Raw genomic sequence first — 22,062 nt, forward strand, 5'->3', positions numbered from 1 at the left:
ATTTATAGCCTATATCAAAGAGGAAATGAATAAGGCTACAGTAGGCTAATATTTAACAATCTTTAGATTGTCAACACAAATCTGTTTATTCCTCTGCCATAGACATTTTTACATGTATTCAAATGTAACCTACAAATGTCTTTCACTCAGGTTTGATTTCACACTTGAAAAATCATGTGATCCATCCAGCTGATCAGATGCCATCATCCAAAATGGCGCAAATGCATTGGCCTCTAACCTGTTGTCCAGATAAGACAAGTGTCTGCTGTATAATGGAGCTTGTAAGGTGAAAATCAATACTGAGAGGTTTCACGTAAGTGAGTGCACCAGTGATGCATGTTTTCCACATTGCACTGGATATCCTAGGCCTGTTATAATTAAATATTTAGGTCTAGTCATTAAGTAAAATGTCCCAAATATGTATTAGCAATGTATTAAATAAATTCATAGCTGGTAGAATTAGTTGCTGGGTCTCCATTTTGATTAGCTCTGTAGAACAATTAGAACATTTGTATCACACAAAGCTTCCTTTTACGCCCTCTATGAAAGGCTCATTTGTTCCAAATGGTTTGCATAAAATCTGAAAGCATGCCTCAGAATGGGATTCGCACAATCAGAGAGGGCGTACAAACAGATAGATTCCTGTGTAAGTGATTCACTTTTATTTTTTCTATTGTCAGAAGTAACACTAGGCACCTGCAAGCTGTATCTTGGTAAAAAAGGCATATAGATAAACCAACAATGTGAGTTCAGTCAACACAGTATACTTAGATATTTACATACAGGAATATTTATAAATTCAAAGAAAAGAGAGCATTCCCTAAGTCACATCTGTCAAGTTTTTATATGCTTATATTTCTGCCAACAATTATAGCAGACCTTTTTCTCCTTTCCTTGTAAGTGATATTAGAGTTCACACTATTTTACCTCTTATAATATGCACATTAATGGTAAGGTTACATAATTACACTGTACATATGGTATTCTAGAGGATTAGGTTTTACATTCAAGTGTAATTGTCAGATTAGATTAGGCACTTCTGTTTGGTTGTGGCTCAGATCACCTGAAGATATGTTGCTTTGAAGTCACTTCCTAGAGCATTTTTTGCATTGCATTTGTAAATCCCTGAGTTCATAAGTACTGGGTCTTGTATGACCAAGCTGCCCTCAACTGTCATGTGAATTCCTCCCTGTGCCGTGAAACGGTTGTTGGGAACAAGTGTGGTTCTTCCAGGTAGAGTCCATGTTATTTCAGGCTTTGGTATGCCTGCAGCGATGCAGCTAAGTGTTACTGATGAACCTCTGTGGACTCTAGTGATGGAAGGGGGTGCGTTTGTGATACTTGGAGGATACACCATAACTGCAACTGGGTATGACAACGCAGAAGACCCAAATGTGTTGGTGGCCTTGCAGACGTAGGTTCCCCTGTCAAATGTGGCGACCTCTTTGAGTTGAAGCGTGCCGTTTGATAAAAATGTAATTCTCCCAATAACCTGGGGCTTGTCCAGGACCAGGCCGTTTGGTAGGGTCCATGTGATTGAGGCCTGTGGCCAGCCATCCACAGAGCACGGCAGGTTCAGAATTTGGCCAAACGTGATCTTCATGATCCCTGTTGTGCCTCGAATCACAGGCTTTCTTCCTGGTTCTAGAGCGTATCGCTTCTCTGCAGTCCCAGCCACGTTTTTCGCCAGACAACGGTAAACCCCTTTGTCAGCCGTCACTGGCTGGGCGATGCGCAACGTCCCGTTTCCTCTATAGTGAGTGAAGTGTTGATGTCTAGTGCCTGGCATCAGCGCTGTGCCATTTGGCAGGATCCAAACAAACTCTGGGTTTGGCTTACCGCGGGCAGGACACTCCAGGGTGACATCACTTCCATCTTGTTTTATTGGTAAAATCTCAATGTTCGGCATGGCGAAGCTTGGCTTCTCTGCTATGGATGCCACTTCAAGCTCAATTGCCAGGCTTGCTTCTCCCAAGTGATTTTTGGCCAAACACATATACTGACCCTCGTCTGTCTTCCTCACTCCACGTAGCTCTAGACTCCCATTCTTGTGGACTTGAAAGCGTCCTCCCAGATAAGGTGTTGGCAGAGAGAGGCCGTAGGGTGCGGCCCAGGAAACGCGTGGCTCAGGCTTGCCCTCCGCTCTGCAGTCGAGCAGTGTTGTCTGATAAGATACTGCCAACACTTTCATACTGCTTCTTCCACCTTGTTCATTGATGTGTGGCTCTCTTGGTTCTACTTGTATCTTAATGTTCTTGATGTCATCCCCAGCAGAACTCCTTGCCACACAAGCATACTTCCCTTGGTCGGCCAAAGTCACCTTCTTTATCACCAAAGTCCCATCATCTAAGATTTGGTATTTGATTGAAGAGGATGTGATGACTTCATTGCTTGGGGAGAGCCACACAATGGTTGGTGGAGGCTCCCCAGTTGCCTGACACGTCATATAGGCAGACTCTCCTAGTCGGGCCGTGAGCAACAACTGAGCCTTGGATGTGATTCGGGGAAAGTCAGGGCCTACTTTGATGCTCACCTTCATCTCATCCTCCCCCAGTTCATTCTTAGCATGGCATGTATAGTCCCCCTCATCCTTCTTTCCCATCTGCTGCAGCAACAGTGTTCCATTCCCAAAGATGACATAGCGGCGAGAACGGGTGCCACTGTCGTCCGACTGTAGGGCGTTGTTGATCATGGTTCCATCAGGGAGGCTCCAGGACACCTCTGGGTCAGGGAGGCCTGAGGCAACACAGTCCACCTGGAAGTTCTCCCCGGAGGTCACCCTCTTCTGAGCTGTGGCCAGATGTTCGATCTTAGGTGGCATCATGAGCACCTGCACCTGGAACAGCTCCATGTCCTCACCGTTGGGCCTCTGGAACATACACAGGTAGCTACCTCCGTCTTTTTCAGTCAGCTGCAGGATCCGTAAGGTCCCATTGGAGAACACGGTGACAGGTCTCTCAGGGCTGGTTATGAAAGAAATAGACACACAATATTAGTGTTTATAACAAGGGTTGGAACCGGTTCAGAGTACAGAACCGAAAACCAGAAAATAACAATTACTTGAAGAACAGAACCCGAACCGAAAACAAAAGTGATCTATACTGTTACAGAACATAACTGTTATTTTAGAAGCATGGGAACCAGTTAATAACATTATTTTATGTTACTGACAATTTTTTCCAGTCCCACAAAAATCACAACAAAGTGCTTCAAGGCAAGCTTCTCCATCCTCTCTCCTAACCATAAACATTTCTGTTGCATCTCACACCCTACACTGTGACTGGCAGCACAGTGTGTGTTTGTCTTTCATTATGATTAAACCATGCTGTTATGACAAAATGCAATTTGCTCTTAATGACTTCACTATACAGATTAAATCACTTACCCACTACACAGCAAACTCCTCTAATCCTCCCTGATTGGTGTAGTAATTTAAATTTGAGCAAAATCTGTATGTAAAAAAATATATATACACTGCTCAAAAAAATAAAGGGAACACTTAAACAACACAATGTAACTCCAAGTCAATCACACTTCTGTGAAATCAAACTGTCCACTTAGGAAGCAACACTGATTGACAATAAATTTCACATGCTGTTGTGCAAATGGAATAGACAAAAGGTGAAAATTATAGGCAATTAGCAAGACACCCCCAAAAAAGGAGTGATTCTGCAGGTGGTGACCACAGACCACTTCTCAGTTCCTATGCTTCCTGGCTGATGTTTTGGTCACTTTTGAATGCTGGCGGTGCTCTCACTCTAGTGGTAGCATGAGACGGAGTCTACAACCCACACAAGTGGCTCAGGTAGTGCAGTTCATCCAGGATGGCACATCAATGCGAGCTGTGGCAAGAAGGTTTGCTGTGTCTGTCAGCGTAGTGTCCAGAGCATGGAGGTGCTACCAGGAGACAGGCCAGTACATCAGGAGGCGTGGAGGAGGCCGTAGGAGGGCAACAACCCAGCAGCAGGACCGCTACCTCCGCCTTTGTGCAAGGAGGTGCACTGCCAGCGCCCTGCAAAATGACCTCCACGTCTCCACGTAAATGACCTTTTACATTTAGCTCAACATTAAATTACTTCACCAATCAGGGAGGATAGAGGAGTTTGCTGTGTAGTGGGTAAGTGATTTAATCTGTATAGTGAAGTCATTAAGAGCAAATTGCATTTTGTCATAACAGCATGGTTTAATCATAATGAAAGACAAACACACACTGTGCTGCCAGTCACACTGTAGGGTGTGAGATGCAACAGAAATGTTTATGTTTATATATATATATATATATATGTAAGAGGTTTGAAAAGGAACAAAAAGGAATGATATGAACCGGTACTTTTTTGGGGGTTCTAACCGGTTCAGAACTTTATTTTGCTGCTCAGAACAGTGGAACATAACAAAAAAAAAATATGGTTCTGTTCAGAACGAAACAATTAGAAAATAATTTTGGTTCCAACCCCTGGTTTTTAATCACAAATATAATATGATTTTAGTGACATTTTAAAATGTATTATGCTGTAAGATACATTCTAATCAAATTATGTGCAATAATTTACACCATTTAGTTACACTGGATTTTCAATTATAGTGTAATTACATAATGTAACTGCACAATAGATACTTTGTATTTGTACAATGGTGCTTCTCCCATTTCCTGCTTCTCTTGTCTTACTGAATTCTGTGCCACTAGTGTTCCACTGTTTGGGAACCATGTTGAGCAGGAATTAAATTGGGTGTACTCGACAGACGCCCTGCAAATTGACCGTAAGGATATTTTTACACTGAAATAAAGGTTATTTTTTAAAGGTTCTTCCTCAACTCTTAAGGTTCCTTGGAGAACTCTTGCCCGATAAAGAACCTTTGAGTTCAGTGTGGGGTTCTTGACGTGGCATCTAAAATTCTAAAAGGTTATTTAGATGGAAGCATGTCCATTTAATAGCACACAGCAAATTGGCCAGTGTTAACTAGTGTTGATATTTCAGTGTAACATTTCCAGTATTGATTCAAGAGTTAAATTAACAATCAGTGATGTTAAAGAACCCCCGTGTTGGTGTTAATAACCAGAGTTGAACCAAAACCACGCCTATCATTACCATATTTCCCAGCATGCTCTATAGCAGGTTGATTTTTGTTTATATCTATGTTTTTGCATGTTTCTTGATTGTATGTTTTTTCATGTACAATATTATGCTACTCAAATATAAATAACATAATTTTTCTAAACTAATCAAATCTGTTACTTGGACTTATTGCACCCGTTATTAAAATGTTTGTTCCAGTTTAGATTTTGGCTATCCCCACTCTGGGTGGCTTCCAATAGGAATTACACATCACTTTGCAAGCCAGAATAATGTGACTGGTATGCCTGATATGGCCTGTAAACTATGAAAGGCCATTGTATTAGAGTAAAACGGACCTACAAATTTGGCTTTATGAAATTAGTATTATTAGGTATTGTATTGTCTTAAATCATTGAATTTTAATGATAACTCATTCCCTTAGGATCTCACTTGGTGAAGGCCATAGGCCTGAAAATGAATGAATGCAGCAACCATTTCTCTTTCACTATCAAGCACAGTCTTGGGTGGTACTGGTATCTAAAATTCACTCAAAAAGCACCCTGGGAAATATGAAAATAATGCTCAACACCTTATTTGCATAAAATAAGGTGCTGAGTGTGTGTAATTCTTCAAAGAACCATCCCATTTAAGGTTCTTCAGAGAACCTAAAATGGTTCCCCTATGGCATTGCTCTGAAGAACCTTTTTTTTGTTTTTTAAGAATGTAGTCTCTGACAGTGGGACCCATCAGGGTTTCTGACCCTGAGATCACAGGCAGGTTGACCTTGGTCAGGCTCCAGCAGATAGCTTGTTTTGAATTACACTAATTGTGTTTGAAAAAAACAATTGCATTTGATTAAACCTCCCTGAAATTGAGGGCTGTAATAGAGTTGAGAAGTTCTTTATAAGGTCACTGAAGGGAAAGCGATTAGAATGATAGTACAGAATCTCAACCGATAAAACAAATGGAAATTTCTTCTAAAGGTCTTGTGAAATAATTTAGCTTAATGAATAATTATAGCTATTCTTCAGATCTCTGATACCTAATCAATATCAGCACAGTGTATTATTTTTATAGGAAAACTCCTATATAGGTTTGATTACTAGCATGGTGGAGTTACCTGTAGCGATGTTCCAGCAATGTTTTGGACGGTAGCTGCCACAGAGTGCCACGGGGAGAGCCAGTGGACTCTGGACAGTGCAGGTATACAGTGGAGCCATACATGGCTGTGACTCTGTGCTGTTGGGAGGGGTGGTGTGACAGTCGCAGGCTGGGGACCTCCTGCCTGGTATTCAGGTACAGAACTCTCCTGGCCGCGCCCACTGCGTTGGTCACAGAGCACTCATACCTCCCAGAGTCTTCCGGAGAGATGTTCTTGATGTACAGCGTCCCATTGGGGAAGACAAACAGTCTCCTGCCGAGGAACTGAGAGGGTTTGACATGTACCCCTGCAGGGAGGGTCCACTTTAGCACGGGCGCAGGCTCTCCCTTGGCAGTGCAGTGGACGTACACACTTCTCCCTTCCTGGATGACGATGCTCTCCGAGGCCTCCTCGTTGATGGTGGGCGGTAGCGCTGCCACGTGGATGTGAAAAGTCACTGTGTCAGCCCCGGCCGCATTGCTAGCGATACACCTATAGTCGCCTTTACTGGAGAAGTTAGCTGATTGGATCCTCAGGGTGCCGTTAGCCAGCAGAGAGGCTGACCTGTCAAAAGCTCCCACATCACGCACAAAGGTCCTGTCTGGAAGAATCCATGAGATCTGAGCCTGGGGCTTGCCAGAGGCTACACAGTCTAAGCTTATAGCCTTCCCCAAATACACTGGGACCTCTCTGGAGTGGGGACCTATGATTTTGGGAGGCTGGGTCAGCACAGCCAGGGTAATGACCATTCGGTCCGAGCCAAATGTGTTCTGTGCTGTGCAGAGATACTGGCCTCTGTCCTGTAGCTGCACGTTTTTAATCACAAAGGTGCCGTTCTTTACAACTTCAAATCTCTGTCCGTGTTTTGTGTTGGCTTGGACGGTTGCACCTGTTGTTGAAAGGAGAGAGAAGCACATCATTGTTACTCTGGATTAGGCTTGCGTCCTAATGTTAATGCAGTGAATTATTTCTGAGTTTTTGTCAAGGGTCTATCTGTCAAATATTACAGCATGAGTTGAGCACACTTAGGTGGTGCCATTTTGTTAATATATTTTACAAATGTCTTTATTTTATTTTTATTTCACCTTTATTTTACCAGGTAGGCTAGCTGAGAACAAGTTCTCATTTACAACTGCGACCTGGCCAAGATGAAGCAAAGCAGTGCGACACAAACAACAACACAGAGTTACAGATGGAATAAACAAACATACAGTCAATAATACAATAGAAAAAGTCTACATACAGTGTGTGCAAATGATGCAGGATTTTGGAGGAAAGGCAATAAATAGGTCATAGTGGCAAAATAATTACAATATAGCAATTAAACACTGGAGTGATAGATGTGCAGAAGATGAGTGTGCAAGTAGAGATACTGGGGTGCAAAGGAGCAAAATAAATAAAATAAATAACAGTATGGGGATGGGGTAGTTGGATGTGCTATTTACAGATGGGCTATGTACAGGTGCAGTGATCCTTGAGCTGCTCTGACAGCTGGTGCTTAAAGTTAGTGAGGGAGATTTGAGTCTCCAGCTTCAGTGATTTTTGCAGTTCGTTCCAGTCATTGGCAGCAGAGAACTGGAAGGAAAGGCGGCCAAAGGAGGAATTGGCTTTGGGGGTGACCAGTGAAATATACCTGCTAGAGCGTGCGCTACGGGTGGGTGCTGCTATGGTGACCAATGTGCTGAGATAAGGCGGGGCTTTAACTAGCAAAGACTTATAGCTGACCTGGAGCCAGTGACTAATATGAAGCAAGGGCCAGCCAACGGAAGCATACAGGTCGCAGTGGTAGGTAGTATATGGGGCTTTGGTGACAAAATGGATGGCACTGTGATAGACTGCATCCAATTTTCTGAGTAGAGTGTTGGAGGCTATTTTGTAAATGACATCGCCGAAGTCAAGGATCGGTAGGATAGTCCGTTTTACGAGGGTATGTTTGGCAGCATGAGTGAAGGATGCTTTGTTGCGAAATAGGAAGCCAATTCTAGATTTAATTTTGGATTGGAGATGCTTAATGTGAGTCTGGAAGGAGAGTTTACAGTCTAACCAGACACCTAGGTATTTGTAGTTGTCCACATATTCTAAGTCAGAACCGTCCAGAGTAGTGATGCTGGGCGGGCGGGCAGGTGTGGGTAGCGATCTGTTGAAGAGCATGCATTTAGTTTTTACTTGCATTTAAGAGCAGTTGGAGGCCACGGAACGAGAGTTGTATGGCATTGAAGCTCGTCTGGAGGTTAGTTAACACAGTGTCCAAAGAGGGGCCAGAAGAATACAGAATAGTGTCATCTGCGTAGAGGTAGATCAGAGAATCACCAGCAGCAAGAGCGACATCATTGATGATGAAGAGAGTCGGCCCGAGGATTGAACCCTGTGGCACCCCCATAGAAACTGCCAGAGGTCCGGACAACAGGCCCTCCGATTTGACACACTGAACTCTGTCTGAGAAGTAATTGGTGAACCAGGCGAGGCAGTCATTTGAGAAACCACGGCTGTTGAGTCTGCCGATAAGAATGTGGTGATTGACCGAGTCGAAAGCCTTGGCCAGCTCGATGAATACAGCTGCACAGTATTGTCTCTTATCGATGGCGGTTATGATATCGTTTAGGACCTTGAGCGTGGCTGAGGTGCACCCATGACCAGCTCGGAAACCAGATTGCATAGCGGAGAAGGTACGGTGGGATTCGAAATGGTCGGTGATCTGTTTGTTAACTTGGCTTTGGAAGACCTTAGAAAGGCAGGGTAGGATAGAAATAGGTCTGTAGGTCTGTCTAATCCTTTGCAGCCTCTATTAGCCTATGCATATATTATTTCTGCTACTCCTTGAATGTTAACAAGCTTGTAAAATATAGTATTTCTGTTGGATATTATTCTTTACGATGGTAAGCTCACAAGAGCCTGAAGTCAAAATATTTATGCCATGCATTACAGAGAAACTATACTGTAATTCACTGCAGAGAGGCAATAATTGTTTCTACCCTACAAAGTCTTTCACAATAAAAGTGTTTAAATACCTGTGGAGACTTTAGTCCAGGAGAGCGCTGGCTGTGGGTCTCCTGATGCTTCACAGGGCAGCAGCACATCACCCTCAGCCAGGGCAGACACACTGACTGTGTTCACAGAGCTGATCCTAGGCTTCACCCCACTACCCATCAGGTTGGGGAATGGCAGGGCCGTGCTCAGCCTCCTCGGGCCCCAGTGGCTGTAGTGCCAGCGGCTGCCGTACAGGACACTGGCTGTGGAGTAGGGCCTGTTGGTGGGCACGGGGAGGGAGGTGGTGGGGGGCACAGGCCAGTAGTTGTATGACGGAGTGGGAGGCTGGTAGTGAGGTCTAGGTGTAGGGTGACTGATCTTGGGCTTAGTTGTCACTCTCTTCCCTAGCTGTAAAATACGGTCCAGCTGAGCCTGTCTGTATCTGTTTCTGAGCTTGGAGAGCATTAAGAGGTCCTGCTGTCGGGTCCTGCTGGCTGGGCCTGGGCCCCTGTGGGGTGGGTGGGAGGTCAGTGAGGCTGCCATGCCACTGCCCGGTGAAGCAGAGATGAACGCTGTGGGCCTGACAGTCTCAGCTGTGATTTCTGGTCGATTGGTGACCCCAACGCCCCGGCCCCCTGGGTGGGAGAAAAGCATGGGCCTCTCCGTAAAGGCAGGATGTGGCCCTGAACCATGACCTGAGGGCCACACTGGGAAGCGGCTATAAGGCCAATAGGGGGTGGGAGCGCGGGGTGGAGGGGTGGTTTGAACTCTCATTTGGACGTTCTGTTGGTAGATCCAGGGGTGGATGGGGAGACTGGGACTGTCAGGTTTCATTTGAGAGTGATCCTCGTCCTTTTTATATGAGTTTCTGTGTGTGTTCCTCAGAATGTCCTCCCGAGCAGCACTGCCTTTTGCAACGGTTCTCAAATGTGTTTGTGTCTTATCTTGTGATTTTTTAGGAGTTGGATTTAGAAAATGTACTTTTGTTAAAGGGGTTTCTGGCTTTGCAGCTCCTTTATCTGAAACATCAAATTTAGTCAGGACGGGTGTTGCCATAGCAACCGTATCATGTGACAAATTAGGTTTTAAATGAATGTCATAATTAATATGAGTGGGCTTTGTTGTTGTTGTTATCTTTGGGGATGTTTGCCTGTTTTGGGTAGTCTGTCTAATAACATCCTGTTTATTTAAGTTCTCCCATGTCCTCTCCTGTCGAGGCACCTCAGTTGGGGGAGGTAGATTTTCTGCTGAGGTGATTGTCTCTGGTGCAGGCACATGCTCCCTGTTTGATGGGTTAACTATACTAGGGTCTTTCACCTCTGGTGTTAATGATTTTATGACAATGCTATCTGATTTGTCTGTAGCAGTGTTGGGCTTAATGATCGGGTCAACAGGCTCATTGTCATCATGTGTTGAAATAGTGGGTATGTGTTCTGTAATATTGTCCTCCATTTTAGAATTGTCGTTTTGCGATGCAGTAGATTCTTGTTTTTCCACTGTTGTTGCGGGTTGAGGGAGTGTCGTCTGTGGTTTGTGTGATGAGGGGAGGGAGGGTTTCTGAGGTCGAACCCGTCTCTGTGGGGGTCTGCCCCGTCTGTAAGGGGGTCTTCGTCTGTTTGTCCAAACAGGATTGTTCTTCTGGTTCACTCTCTCTCTCTCCCTCCCCACATGCTTGTCTTCTAGCTGCATTGGTTGTGTGACGGATTGAGGAGATTCTGTAACAGACAGGTTTATGACTGAGTCTGAATCTGGGTTTGGACCTCCTCTACCTCTACCACGGTCCACAAGTAATGCTTTCCTTCTTGGGGCCTGTGTCACATGTTTTCTAGGTGGAGGACGTAAAGGTTCAGGTTGCTTTTCGGAAAAGTCCAATTCACCTTCTGTTTCTGTGTGGTGACTTGTTTTAGAATGGCTCTTGGTGGGCTTTTTAGTTGTGGTTGTTCTGGTAGTTGAAGGAGGAGCAGTAGTAGTAGTTGTTGTTGTAGTCGTAGTTGTTGTAGTTTTTCTCGTGGTAGGGGTAGTAGGAGTAGTAGTGGGTTTAGGAGTAGTCATAGTGGTAGTGGTAGTGGGTTTAGGAGTAGCAGTGGTAGTAGTGGATTTAGGAGTAGTAGCAGTGGTAGTAGTGGGTTTAGGTGTAGTAGTAGTGGTAGTAGTAGTGGGTTTAGGAGTAGTAGTAGTAGAAGTAGTGGGTTTAGGAGTAGTAGTAGTGGAAGTAGTGGGTTTAGGAGTAGTAGTGGTAGTAGTAGAAGTAGTGGGTTTAGGAGTAGTAGTGGTAGTAGTAGAAGTAGTGGGTTTAGGAGTAGTAGTGGTAGTAGTAGTAGTAGTGGGTTTAGGAGTAGTAGTGGTAGTAGTAGTAGTGGGTTTAGGAGTAGTAGTAGTGGTTTTGGCTGTCATTGTCGTTGCTGTTTTTGTTGTTGGTGTGGTTGGTGGTGGTCTTGTAGGTGGTAGTGTCGGAGGTTTAGCGTTAGCTTTGGCTAGGATCTCAGCCCAGCGGTTGGGGTCGAGCTCCTTGACAGACTTATTAGGTTTCCTCTTGTTATCCTTGATCCTCTTCCCTTTCATACCAGGGCGTAAAAACCCTCCAGGGTACCTCTGTTGTCCACCCACCCTCTTAGGAGACTGTGTAGCATGGGGGCCTTTTATCTCCTGGAACCCTGACCCCTCACCTTCATCCTCCTTACTCCCAAACAAAGGTGATTCTCCTCTGGCTGTTTCAACACCAGGTGATTCTTTCTCAAACTCTTCTTTTGCATCCGAGTCTTTCTCCCCTGTGACGACCACGAGATGAGCCAACATGTCTACTCCATAGAGGTTAGCAGCCAAACAGCTGTACTCCCCAGCGTCCTCATGAGTTGTCTTTTTGATCACCAAGGATCCATTTTGATTGACGTAGACCCTCCCGTTCGGGTGCGACGGTTGTAGGATCTGATTTTTAGGGAGGTACCAGCGTGTCTCGCTAGGCTGTGCTGAGTTCACATAGCAGGGGAGTGAGAGGGACTCCCCGCTCTCCACTTCCATCTTCTTCCCATTTAGAGTGTTCGGACTGAGCAGGCGTTCTTTCACTGTCAACCTCACAGGCACCATGTCCACATCAGTCTCTGTGCGGACTAGACAGTGATACAGCCCAGAGTCAGACACACTAGCATTTCCAATGACCAGTCTGCCTCCCTCAGACACCAGCCGGAAATTAGATTCTTCCAGGATAGATAGATCTGGGAGCATCCACTCCACAGACTGTGACCCTGAACTGATAACTGTACACCCCAGACTGACCTCAGAGCCCTCCAGCACAGATTGAACTCTCCCAGGGCTTCCTCTCTGTATTAGGGCCCAGGAGGAAGTCACATCCTCCTGCTCTCCCCTACCACTGATGTGCTTGGAGATGAACGTGGTAAAGTCCAGCACCAGTTTTTTCGCGGTGGTTTGCCGTCTGTTCAGCTGCAGGGTGACCCTTGGTTGGAGGAGCCACGTCGGTTCAGCCATTAAGTGTCCTTTGAGATCTGTAAAGTAAGGGGATTCCTCGTTGTGTCCCTGGGAGTACTGAAACGTGACTCTGCTGGTGTTCTCCCTCCTCATTCCCCTCTCCAAGAGGGCAGGGCTCTCGTAGTAGTAGGCCACCAGCCTCCAGAGGTTCTGCAGAGCGTCCCGGTCGATCTCACACTCCAGCAGGCTGACCAGGCTCACGTTGACCGCCACCTCCCCGGACGTCCGCAGGTTCTCCCATGTCATGGAGGAGCTCTCGCTGGGCCGCCGGACATCGCAGGCCACGTGTGCTTTGTTCCCGTGGTTGTCGGTCAGGACGAAGGTGAGGTGGCCCAGGGGACGTTCCAGGTCCCTGGTGTAGGGCAGGTCGGGCTCTGAGTCCGCGTCGTCCCAGCCGGGGCTGTCCCACTGCTTCAGATGGGACACCAGAGAGGGCCGCTCACAGGCCAGCTGGCCAGCAGACAGTCCCAGGACCTGGCTGCCATTTAAGGACTGAGGTGAGGAGCAGACAGCACAGCTCTCACCAGAGGCAGCGTCCCGCTCCTTCTTACACTTAATCACTCCTGACAGAGAGAGACAGAGAGAGACAGAGAGACAGAGAGACAGAAAGACAGACAGACAGACGGACAGACAGACAGACAGACGGACGGACAGACGGACAGACGGACAGACGGAGAGACGGAGAGACGGAGAGACGGAGAGATGGAGAGACGGACAGACGGACAGACGGACAGACAGACAGACAGACAGACAGACAGACAGACAGACAGACAGACAGACAGACAGACAGACAGACAGAGAGAGAGAAGGAGAGACAGCAGACAGACAGACAGAAAGAGATAGAGCGTGAGAGAGAAAGATAGAGAGAGACAGACAGACAGACATAGAGAGAGAGAGAAAGAAAGAAAGAAAGAGAGCGTGGGTGTCAGAATTGTCATTTTTCAGTTTGTTTACCTTAAAGTTGGTTCAGAGAAAGTTACAGATTACTGCACGCTAATTAGAGCATTGTTTAATGATCGAGTCATGCAACTATTTATAAATATTAGCAGTCCAACTGGGTCAGAGGAAACAGCACATAAACACTCACATTGATGTATTATACACATGGGCCCAATCATTGTTGTGAAGTGAATGACAAATATTTAAGTGTTGGAGTGTATGGCAGACACTGGAGAAATATACAGCACAAACAACTAAAGAGAGAGGGAGAGGGAGAGATGGGAGAGAGAGATAGGGCAGAGAGACAGAAAGAGAAAGAGAGAGAGACAGGAGAGAGAGAGGGCAGAGAGACAGAAAGAGAGAGAGGGCAAAGACAGAAAGAGAGAGACAGATAGACGGGAGAGAGAGAGAGAGAGGTCAGAGAGACAAAGAGATAGATAGAGACTGGAGAGAGAGAGAAAGAGAGAGAGAGAGAGAGAGAGAGAGAGAGAGAGAGAGGGGAGAGAGAGAGAGAGAGAGGGGAGAGAGAGAGAGAAAGAGAGAGAGAGAGGCCTCACCCTCATGTTTGTTGTTCCACTCTAGCAGCCACTGGAGATGGCAGTCACAGGTCCAAGGGTTGCCATGCAGGGAGAGCAGCTCCAGTTTGCTGAGGGGCGTCAGGGTCCCAGGCTGGAGGTAGTGCAGCTGGTTGTCCGACAGGTGGAGGTGACGCAGCCCAGAGCTCCAGAAGTTCCCCAGGAGAGAGAGGGTGATGAAGCTGTGTGGGTGGAGGTCCCTCAGCTTGTTGCCCTCTAGCTGTAGGAGTTTTAATGATGTTAGCCCACTGAAGGTGTACGGCTCGATGAAGTCTATGTTGTTGCGGTCCAGGTGGAGTCGCACCAGGCTGACTAAGCCCTCAAACATACCAGGGGTGATGGCCTCCAGCTTGTTGTAGCTCAGCTTCAGAATCTGTCAAGAAAGAGAAATTGGTAAAAAAAAAAATTACATTTAAATGTTTTACAATATGATTACCTGTAGACAAGTGACTGAATATTTAATAGTGAGACACAATCCCCTGACTGTTATGCATCTATGTAGGTTATCTTTCTGGTCTTGAATGAGACGACAGACTCCCCTGGTGCCAGCCTGTCTGTCGGGGAAACTCACCTGCAGAGAGCGCAGGCTGTAAAACGCTCCTGGAGACACGGTCGTGATATCATTCCCATGGAGCATAAGCATCTCCAGCTGGCGGAGTTGTGTGAACTCTGACCCCCCCACTGCCTGGAGGCTGTTATAGCTACACAGAGAGACATAGAGAGGGAGGGACAACATGAGAATGTTGCAGGAGCTGCCTGCCTGTGTGAAATATAAACATAAAATAAAGTAAAGAGCCAATCATTATAAAGTAAAGAGCCAATCATCCTGAGAAATCCTCAAAGACATGGAACAGATCAAGCAATCCTTTGGCAGGGAAAGTTGCTTAAAATATGTTACACCAGTGTGAGCCATTCCAACCCCCCACATGTACCGTAGATTGTTGGGTGCAAGTACAGGGCGTTCTTTAAAAACGGTTCAATTCCCATAACCCAGAGCACCACATAGTTTCTTGTAAATAGGCTACCATGTTATACTGGGCTGTCAAATAAAGTGTAACCAGAACATGTTGGCCTATTATATTGGATATTATTAAGATAGAGGACCCGACAGTCTGCTTACACTGAACAAAAATAGAAACACAACATGTAAAGTGTTGGTCCCATCTTTCATGAGCAGAAATAATAAATATTTCTCACAAATTTTGGGCAGAAATTTGTTTACATCCCTGTTAGTGAGTATTTCTCCATTGCCAAGATAATCCATCCACCTGACAAGTGTGGCATATCAAGAAGCTGATTGAACAGCATGATCATTAAAAGGGTACCTGCTGTCTCGACCTCTGAATGCTCGGCTATGAAAAGCCACCTGACATTTATTCCTGAGGTACTGACCTGTTTGTTGCACCCTCTACAACCACTGTGATTATTATTTGACACTGCTAGTCATCTACGAACGTTTGAACATCTTGAAGAACAATCTGGCCTTAATGGCCATATACTCTTATAATCCCCACCCAGCACAGCCAGAAGAGGACTGGCCACCCCGCAGAGCCTGGTTCATCTCTAGGTTTCTGCCTTTCTAGGGAGTTTTTCCTAGCCACGGTGCTTCTACATATGCATTGCGGTCCACGAAAGTAAGTCCACAAAGTGAACAATTTCTTTATGGAGGTCAATGAGAGAGTTTTGACTTTTGTTAACATATTGTTAATTTGCTACGTGAGGCGTATTTGATAGAATAGAAGTTTTATCATTGTTAGGCTGTTATGTTTTTATTTAAATAGGCAAGTTGGTTAAGAACAAATTCTTATTTACAATGACGGCTTACCCGGGCTAAACCCAGACAATTCTGGGCCAATTGTGCACCACCCTATGTGCCTCCCAATCACAGCCAGATGTGATGCAGCCTGGATTCAAACCAGGTACTGCAGTGACACCTCTTGCACTGAGATGCGGTGTCTTAGACCACTAAACCACTCGGGAGCAATGGCTATGAACGTGTTGATATAAGTGGACTCACGTGACATTTCGGCAACTTAAAAAAAACTACTTTATATTGGAGTTGTGCCTGTTGTCAGAGATAGAGGACTCATCATGGATATTATCTGTTTTAGCATGGACACTGCCATTGGGGGCTTCCTCCATTTTAAAGTAGTCACCTGGGTGGGGATTCATCTGAGTTGGGAGCAAACAGCCAATGAAGAAGAAGGAAAATGGACTACATTAACATGGAGATAGACTCAGTAGCGCTGCCAATGCTGTCACAGACACTATAATGTTCACACGCATATTGCCTAAAATGGTCCCACCTGATTTTGCCGCCTCCCTGCCGCCTTCCATCTTTCAGGACATGTATTACCATTGTTAGAGCGGTCACTTGACTGTCTTGACAATATAATAGACAATCTTTGGGAAGGTATACACTTGTTTCCCTGTGGACCGGTTTGTACATTAAACATTCTCCATTCAGGCTACAAAGGCGCAGATATCCTCATTAACTCTATTTAACGGCTCTCTGGACAGACGAGTCAAACGTAGAACTTTTGGCCTCAATTAGAAATCTTACGTTTTTTTCGAAAACCAAACACTGCGTTCAAACAGAAGAACCACATCCCAACCGTCAAGAATGGTGGTGGGAGTGTGATTGTTTGGGGATGCTTTGCTGCCTCAGGACCTGGACCTATCATTGACACAACCATGAACTCTGCATTATATCAGAAGATTCTAGAGGAGAATGTCAGGCTATCCGTTCTTGTGCTGAAGCTGAACCGAAAGTTAGTCATGCAGCAAGACAATGTTCCCTTAACTTACACGCAGATCTACAAAAGAATGGCTGCAGAAGAAGAAATTCCGCATTTTAGAATGGCCTAGACAAAGTCCGTACCTAAACCCCATGGGAATGTTGTGGCAGGACCTAACACCAGCTGTCCATACAAGGAAACCAGAACATGACATTTTGCAAACACTCCAGAATATTACATTTTGACATCACATGACTATAGCTCACAACCTCGTCACACTCCAGAACATTACATTTTGACATCACATAATGATAGCTTACAACCTCGGCACACTCATTAAATAGAACATTTATACAGTATTTGGAATACAGGAGCAGTCTTACCCCAGGTTAACCCTCTCTGTGTCCTTGGGCAGGTTACGTGGTGCAGAGGTGAGGTGGCGGAAGGTGCAGTGTACCTCCTTGATGCCGGGGCAGCTGCAGCCCCTGGGGCATGGGGCACACAGGGCCAGCGGGGAGAGGAGCAGCACCAGCAACAACAGCACTGCCCTCAGTCTCAGCCAGGGAGCCAGGACAGTGACACCCTCAGCAGCCATGGCAGGTCTCTCACGCCATCATCCGACCTGGGACAACATGAAGACACACGAGGGAAGTTTAGTGTGCTTCAGCAGTTTCACTTTGTAAACGGTATAGCTATTGTTATTGTGATTGAACATTTGCAAACTCTAGAATTCCTGTAATAGTGCAAATAAATCAAAATCTTCTTCAGTGGTAGTACAACATGCTAACATTACAAAAGCACAAAGGGCTGGAGATGTATTCAACTGTTGAAAGTAGGCCTAGCTACAGTGTTTGGTTGTATTCATTGCTGCATCTCTTGCTTTCGTAACGTTGTCCTTCACTCTTAGAAAAAAGAGTTCCAAAAGGGTTCTTTGGCTGTCCCCATAGGAGCATCCTTTTTGGTTCCAGCCAGGTAGAATGGAACCCAAAAAGGTTCTACTTGAAACCAAAAGGGTTTTACTTGCAACCAAAAAGGTGTCTTCAAAGGGTTCTCCTATCGAGACATCCGAAGAACCCTTTAACGTTAAGAGTTTAAGAATTATGGGAATGAGTTTTAGAATATTGTTTTAGATGTTTCATATCCAAATGCATAGAGCTGCTGCTGAATTCATAGGGGGAAAAACCCATAAGATTCTTCCTTAGAAAATGCAAAGCATTAAATATTTATTGCATGCCTGTGCTAGCAGGCCTACGCATTCGAGAGCTCAATTACAAAATCCCCCTTCAAAAGGTTGATGACAAGTACAGTACCTCCCAAACTGCAAAATATTCACCTTGAGGGCAAATAAAACAAGCTACAGTTTCTTGTGTTGTTGGTGCATTGCCTTGTGCGGACCTTGGTGGTTAGAGGCTAAGCTGTTTGTCATGCCGTGTGTGCAGAGGGTCTATGAGGGAGCCATGATTTATCATGTCTGTCGTTGGTATGATAATGACCCATGATGAGTGTGCCAATTTTGGACAGTTTCCTCCCTCCCTCCCCTCTTCCTGTCCCACCACCTTTGCTGACTCCAGCTGCATGTTGAAATACCCATCTGAGTGAGAATATAACATACTGACAGCCCAGGCCAGCCCAACCCAGCCCAGCCCAGCCTAAAGGGACCCTGTAAGAGAGTGAAAATACACTCTGTCTGATGATGACAGGAGTTAGTGTACGAGTAATACAACCATAATATAGTCTACAATCTGACTCCATTATCATGTGAATGCTGTTGGTCCATAAGCGTATCCGATGGGTCTAGTCAAGGGAGCTAGCCTTGCATCACCACTCTGAATACTGTACACTGAGTTTACAAAACACCTGCTCTTTGACATAGACAGACCAGACAGACACCTGCTCTTTGACATAGACAGACCAGGTGAATCCAGTAGAAAGCTAAGTGGATTCACCCTTATTGATGTCACTTTTTAAATCCACTTCAATTAGTGTAGATGAAGGGAAGGAGACAGGTTAAAGAAGGGTTTTTAAGTCTTGAGACAATTGAGACATGAATTTTGTATGTGTGCCATTCAGAGGGTGAATTGGCAAGACAAAAGATTTAAGTGCCTTTGAATGGGGTATGGTAGTAGATGCCAGGTGCACTGGTTTTGTGTCAAGAACTGCAACGCTGCTGGGTTATTCACGCTCAACAGTTTTCCGTGTGTATCAAGAATGGTCCACCACCCAAAGGTCATCCAGCTAACTTGACACAACTGTGGGAAGCATTGGAGTCAACATGGGCCAGCATCCCTGTGGAACGGTTTTGACACCTTGTAGAGCCCATGCCTCGACAAATTAAGGCTGTTCTGTGAAGACGGTGAGGTACAACTCAATATTAGGAAGGTATTCCTAATGTTTTATATACTCAGTAAGATACATGTGTCCAAGATAACCGTTATGCAATTATTAAGAAGCTGAGAGACAAAGAGCTAACACTGTATCTAGCGATTAATGTCAGCATTAAATGAATGAGTTAACCTTGGCTCAGTTAAGAGGCCAAGCATATCTGCTATGTGTAGTGTGAATAATGTTTATCATTAGACCATACATAAAATAATAATTCACAGAATAATACTCAGACATATGAGGGCTACCTTTCATATTCATTTAAAAGTAATCAGATTTATTACAGTTATGCAATAAAAATACACTTATCAAATGGTTCCTACCAGAAGTCTTCGATGTCAAAAGATACTAAATATCTAAAACTCTAAACGTATAAAAACCCACTGTAGTGTAATGGAACGCAACACCAGGCGGTTTACAATGACTCCATGAACAAAGTTTCCACCAGTCTTTTGTTCTCTGTGGGAATGTCCGGCGCTGGAGAAAGCCACGGATAAGGTATGTTTGACTCTTGTGATAGATGTCATATGGTCAGCCATCCAGGCATTGCCATAAATCACGATGGAGTCATCACGCTGGGCCTTGGCGCCTGCAAGTCGCTAGACGCATCTTCATCACTGGACTTCATCATCGCTCTATTTTTAGACTACAACCCAAAACACGTCACACACAGATCACTGATGACAGGAGTGAAAATAGAGAGAGGTTTTGTGGTTACAGCAGTCTATGATACATGTTTGCTAGTTGTAGAAGTTTGTTAGCTGTGCTTTTATATCATTGTCAGTAGGTGATCATGCAGGCTTTGCTGGGTATAAACCGTATTGTGTGAAAATGTACAAATGTATACCACAGTACTGAAAACACCCTCCAATCTTTGGTGCACACCTGATGACATGTCACGTACCACCAAAAGTTCATAACAAGTAACTGCCAGTCAGTTGGTCCTGACACTGATGGGCTTAACACAACCCACAGCTATACACTAGAGAGGAGTTTCTCTCCAGTCTTAAATCACCTGGCAGAGCTGAGGCACCACATGCCTGTAATGTAGAATATATCTCATTCAGATCAAAATCACATGTGCTGTCTGGGAGTCAAAATAACACATATATGACACCCATATGTTTCCCATATATGACGTAATGTATGTTATGAAGAACCTTCACACTTTTTATTGAGATTTCAAGCAAATTGAAGATGCCATTTTAAATATTCCGTTTTAGGGATATAATAAAATGAACCTCTCGGACTGTAAAATGTTGGACTAAAGCCCCTTTTCTTTACTCTGAATTGTGATTAAGCGCTTCACTATGAATTGCGGTAATGTATATCCTAACCACAGGTCAATCAGTCCAAAATGACAGGAACCAAATAAAAATAACATTAATGTATGTCTTGATTTAAGTGTTGAATTAGTTTCCAACTAGAATTTACTGTTTCTTATAGGTAAATGCTGTGTGTTTAAATAGCCTATATGTTGACAAATCAAAGATTCTTCAGGCAATTGCTCTTTTGATAACGTATGGTAAATTAATTCAATCAGACTTGGCGTCAGTTGATTATTCACCTAAGAAAGGAATTTTGTGCATCAGCAATAACTTCTTGCACCAACAACAATGTGATCTTTACTATGTGGCGATATTCTTCAACTCTTGTCAAATACTGTATGTTGCTTACCTGGAAATTCCTCCAAGAAAAAGTTGGTTGACAGCAGTGTTCACAGTAGCCAGGACAATAAGACACCAGTTCGGTAGAGGAGTGAGGTATCCGGTCTGTGTTTAGTCTTGTTGTGACGCTCTGAGGTAAACCAAGCAGCACTAGGTCTGTGTTAGGAGTGATGGAGGAGAGTTGGGTCTGTTTTAGAGAGGTGGGACCCTAGCTGCGCCTGCACTGGTCCACCCAGCCACACACATCTGGATTAGAGCTTAACTCTGACCCGCTCCTCTCTTCCTGAGAGCCTGGCTATACAGGGGAGGAATGCTGTGCTCTGGCTCTGCCTTTGCTTCTCTCTCCTCCACCCCCTCTATTCTCTCTCTCTCTCTCTCTCTCTCTCTCTCTCTCTCTCTCTCTCTCTCTCTCTCTCTCTCTCTCTCTCTCTCTCTCTCTCTCTCTCTCTCTCTCTCTCTCTCTCTCTCTCTCTCTCTCTCTCTCTCTCTCTCTCTCTCTCTCTCTCTCTCTCTCTCTCTCTCTCTCTCTCTCTCTCTCTCTCTCTCTCTCTCTCTCTCTCTCTCTCTCTCTCTCTCTCTCTCTCTCTCTCTCTCTCTCTCCACCCTCCCCTCTCTTATTCTAACACTGTGATTATTTCTATCCTGTTGGCTTGTCTGGTTGGTTTTTACATAGAATATCATGAATGTAAAAATGATACATTTATAGTGTTTTGCATATTTTCAGATTATTTGAACAGGTTGGTATCAGATATATTCAGATGAATACCCCCAAAGATAATCGCATTGAAAGCAATGTTGTCAAATACTTTTGTGAATTTTCCAAATTGTGAGGTTGCAATATACGATATGCAACCCCCCCACCCGAATATACACTCCCCACCCTCCCCACTCCAATATACACCCCCCCACCCATCCATCTCCCCATTGTAAATGTGAGTCAGACAGATATTATTGTCAGATTGGGCTCTGACATTCCTGTCCCCCTTCTTCCTTTCACCTCCTAAACGTATCTTCTTCCCCATGTCTGTGATGACAGGCTTTGCAGTTTGCACCCATCATCCATCCACAGTACCCACCCCAACCATCCGTCCCCAGTCCCTCCCACCATCCATCCAC

General features: G+C 45.0%; 1 protein-coding gene across 1 annotated transcript; it reads right to left on the minus strand.

The window, feature by feature from the left end:
* Positions 1-46: 46 nt before the first annotated feature.
* Positions 47-21,246, minus strand: si:ch211-159i8.4 (immunoglobulin superfamily member 10). The gene is made up of 7 exons (XM_055888586.1): positions 20,957-21,246; positions 17,281-17,519; positions 14,731-14,860; positions 14,142-14,532; positions 9,204-13,208; positions 6,175-7,084; positions 47-2,963 (listed from the first exon to the last, which is right to left on the minus strand). Exons 2-7 carry the CDS (start codon positions 17,490-17,492, stop codon positions 1,055-1,057), a joined length of 7,557 nt encoding a protein of 2,518 aa, XP_055744561.1. The 5' UTR covers positions 17,493-17,519; positions 20,957-21,246; the 3' UTR covers positions 47-1,054.
* Between the last annotated feature and the right edge of the window lie 816 nt (positions 21,247-22,062).

Source organism: Salvelinus fontinalis, chromosome 29, assembly GCF_029448725.1.
Source record: "Salvelinus fontinalis isolate EN_2023a chromosome 29, ASM2944872v1, whole genome shotgun sequence".
Taxonomy (NCBI): domain Eukaryota; kingdom Metazoa; phylum Chordata; class Actinopteri; order Salmoniformes; family Salmonidae; genus Salvelinus; species Salvelinus fontinalis.

What these genes read in the sequence shown, in the direction of transcription:
- si:ch211-159i8.4 (XM_055888586.1), bottom strand. Translation starts at nt 17,492, where the DNA reads ATGGCTGCTGAGGGTGTCACTGTCCTGGCTCCCTGGCTGAGACTGAGG. An exon ending in GTGGAACAACAAACATGAGG is followed by an intron (nt 13,209 to 14,141) that starts GTGAGGCCTCTC and finishes TCTCTCTGTCAG; the next exon opens with GAGTGATTAAGTGTAAGAAG. An exon ending in CTGGACTAAAGTCTCCACAG is followed by an intron (nt 7,085 to 9,203) that starts GTATTTAAACAC and finishes TTTCAACAACAG; the next exon opens with GTGCAACCGTCCAAGCCAAC.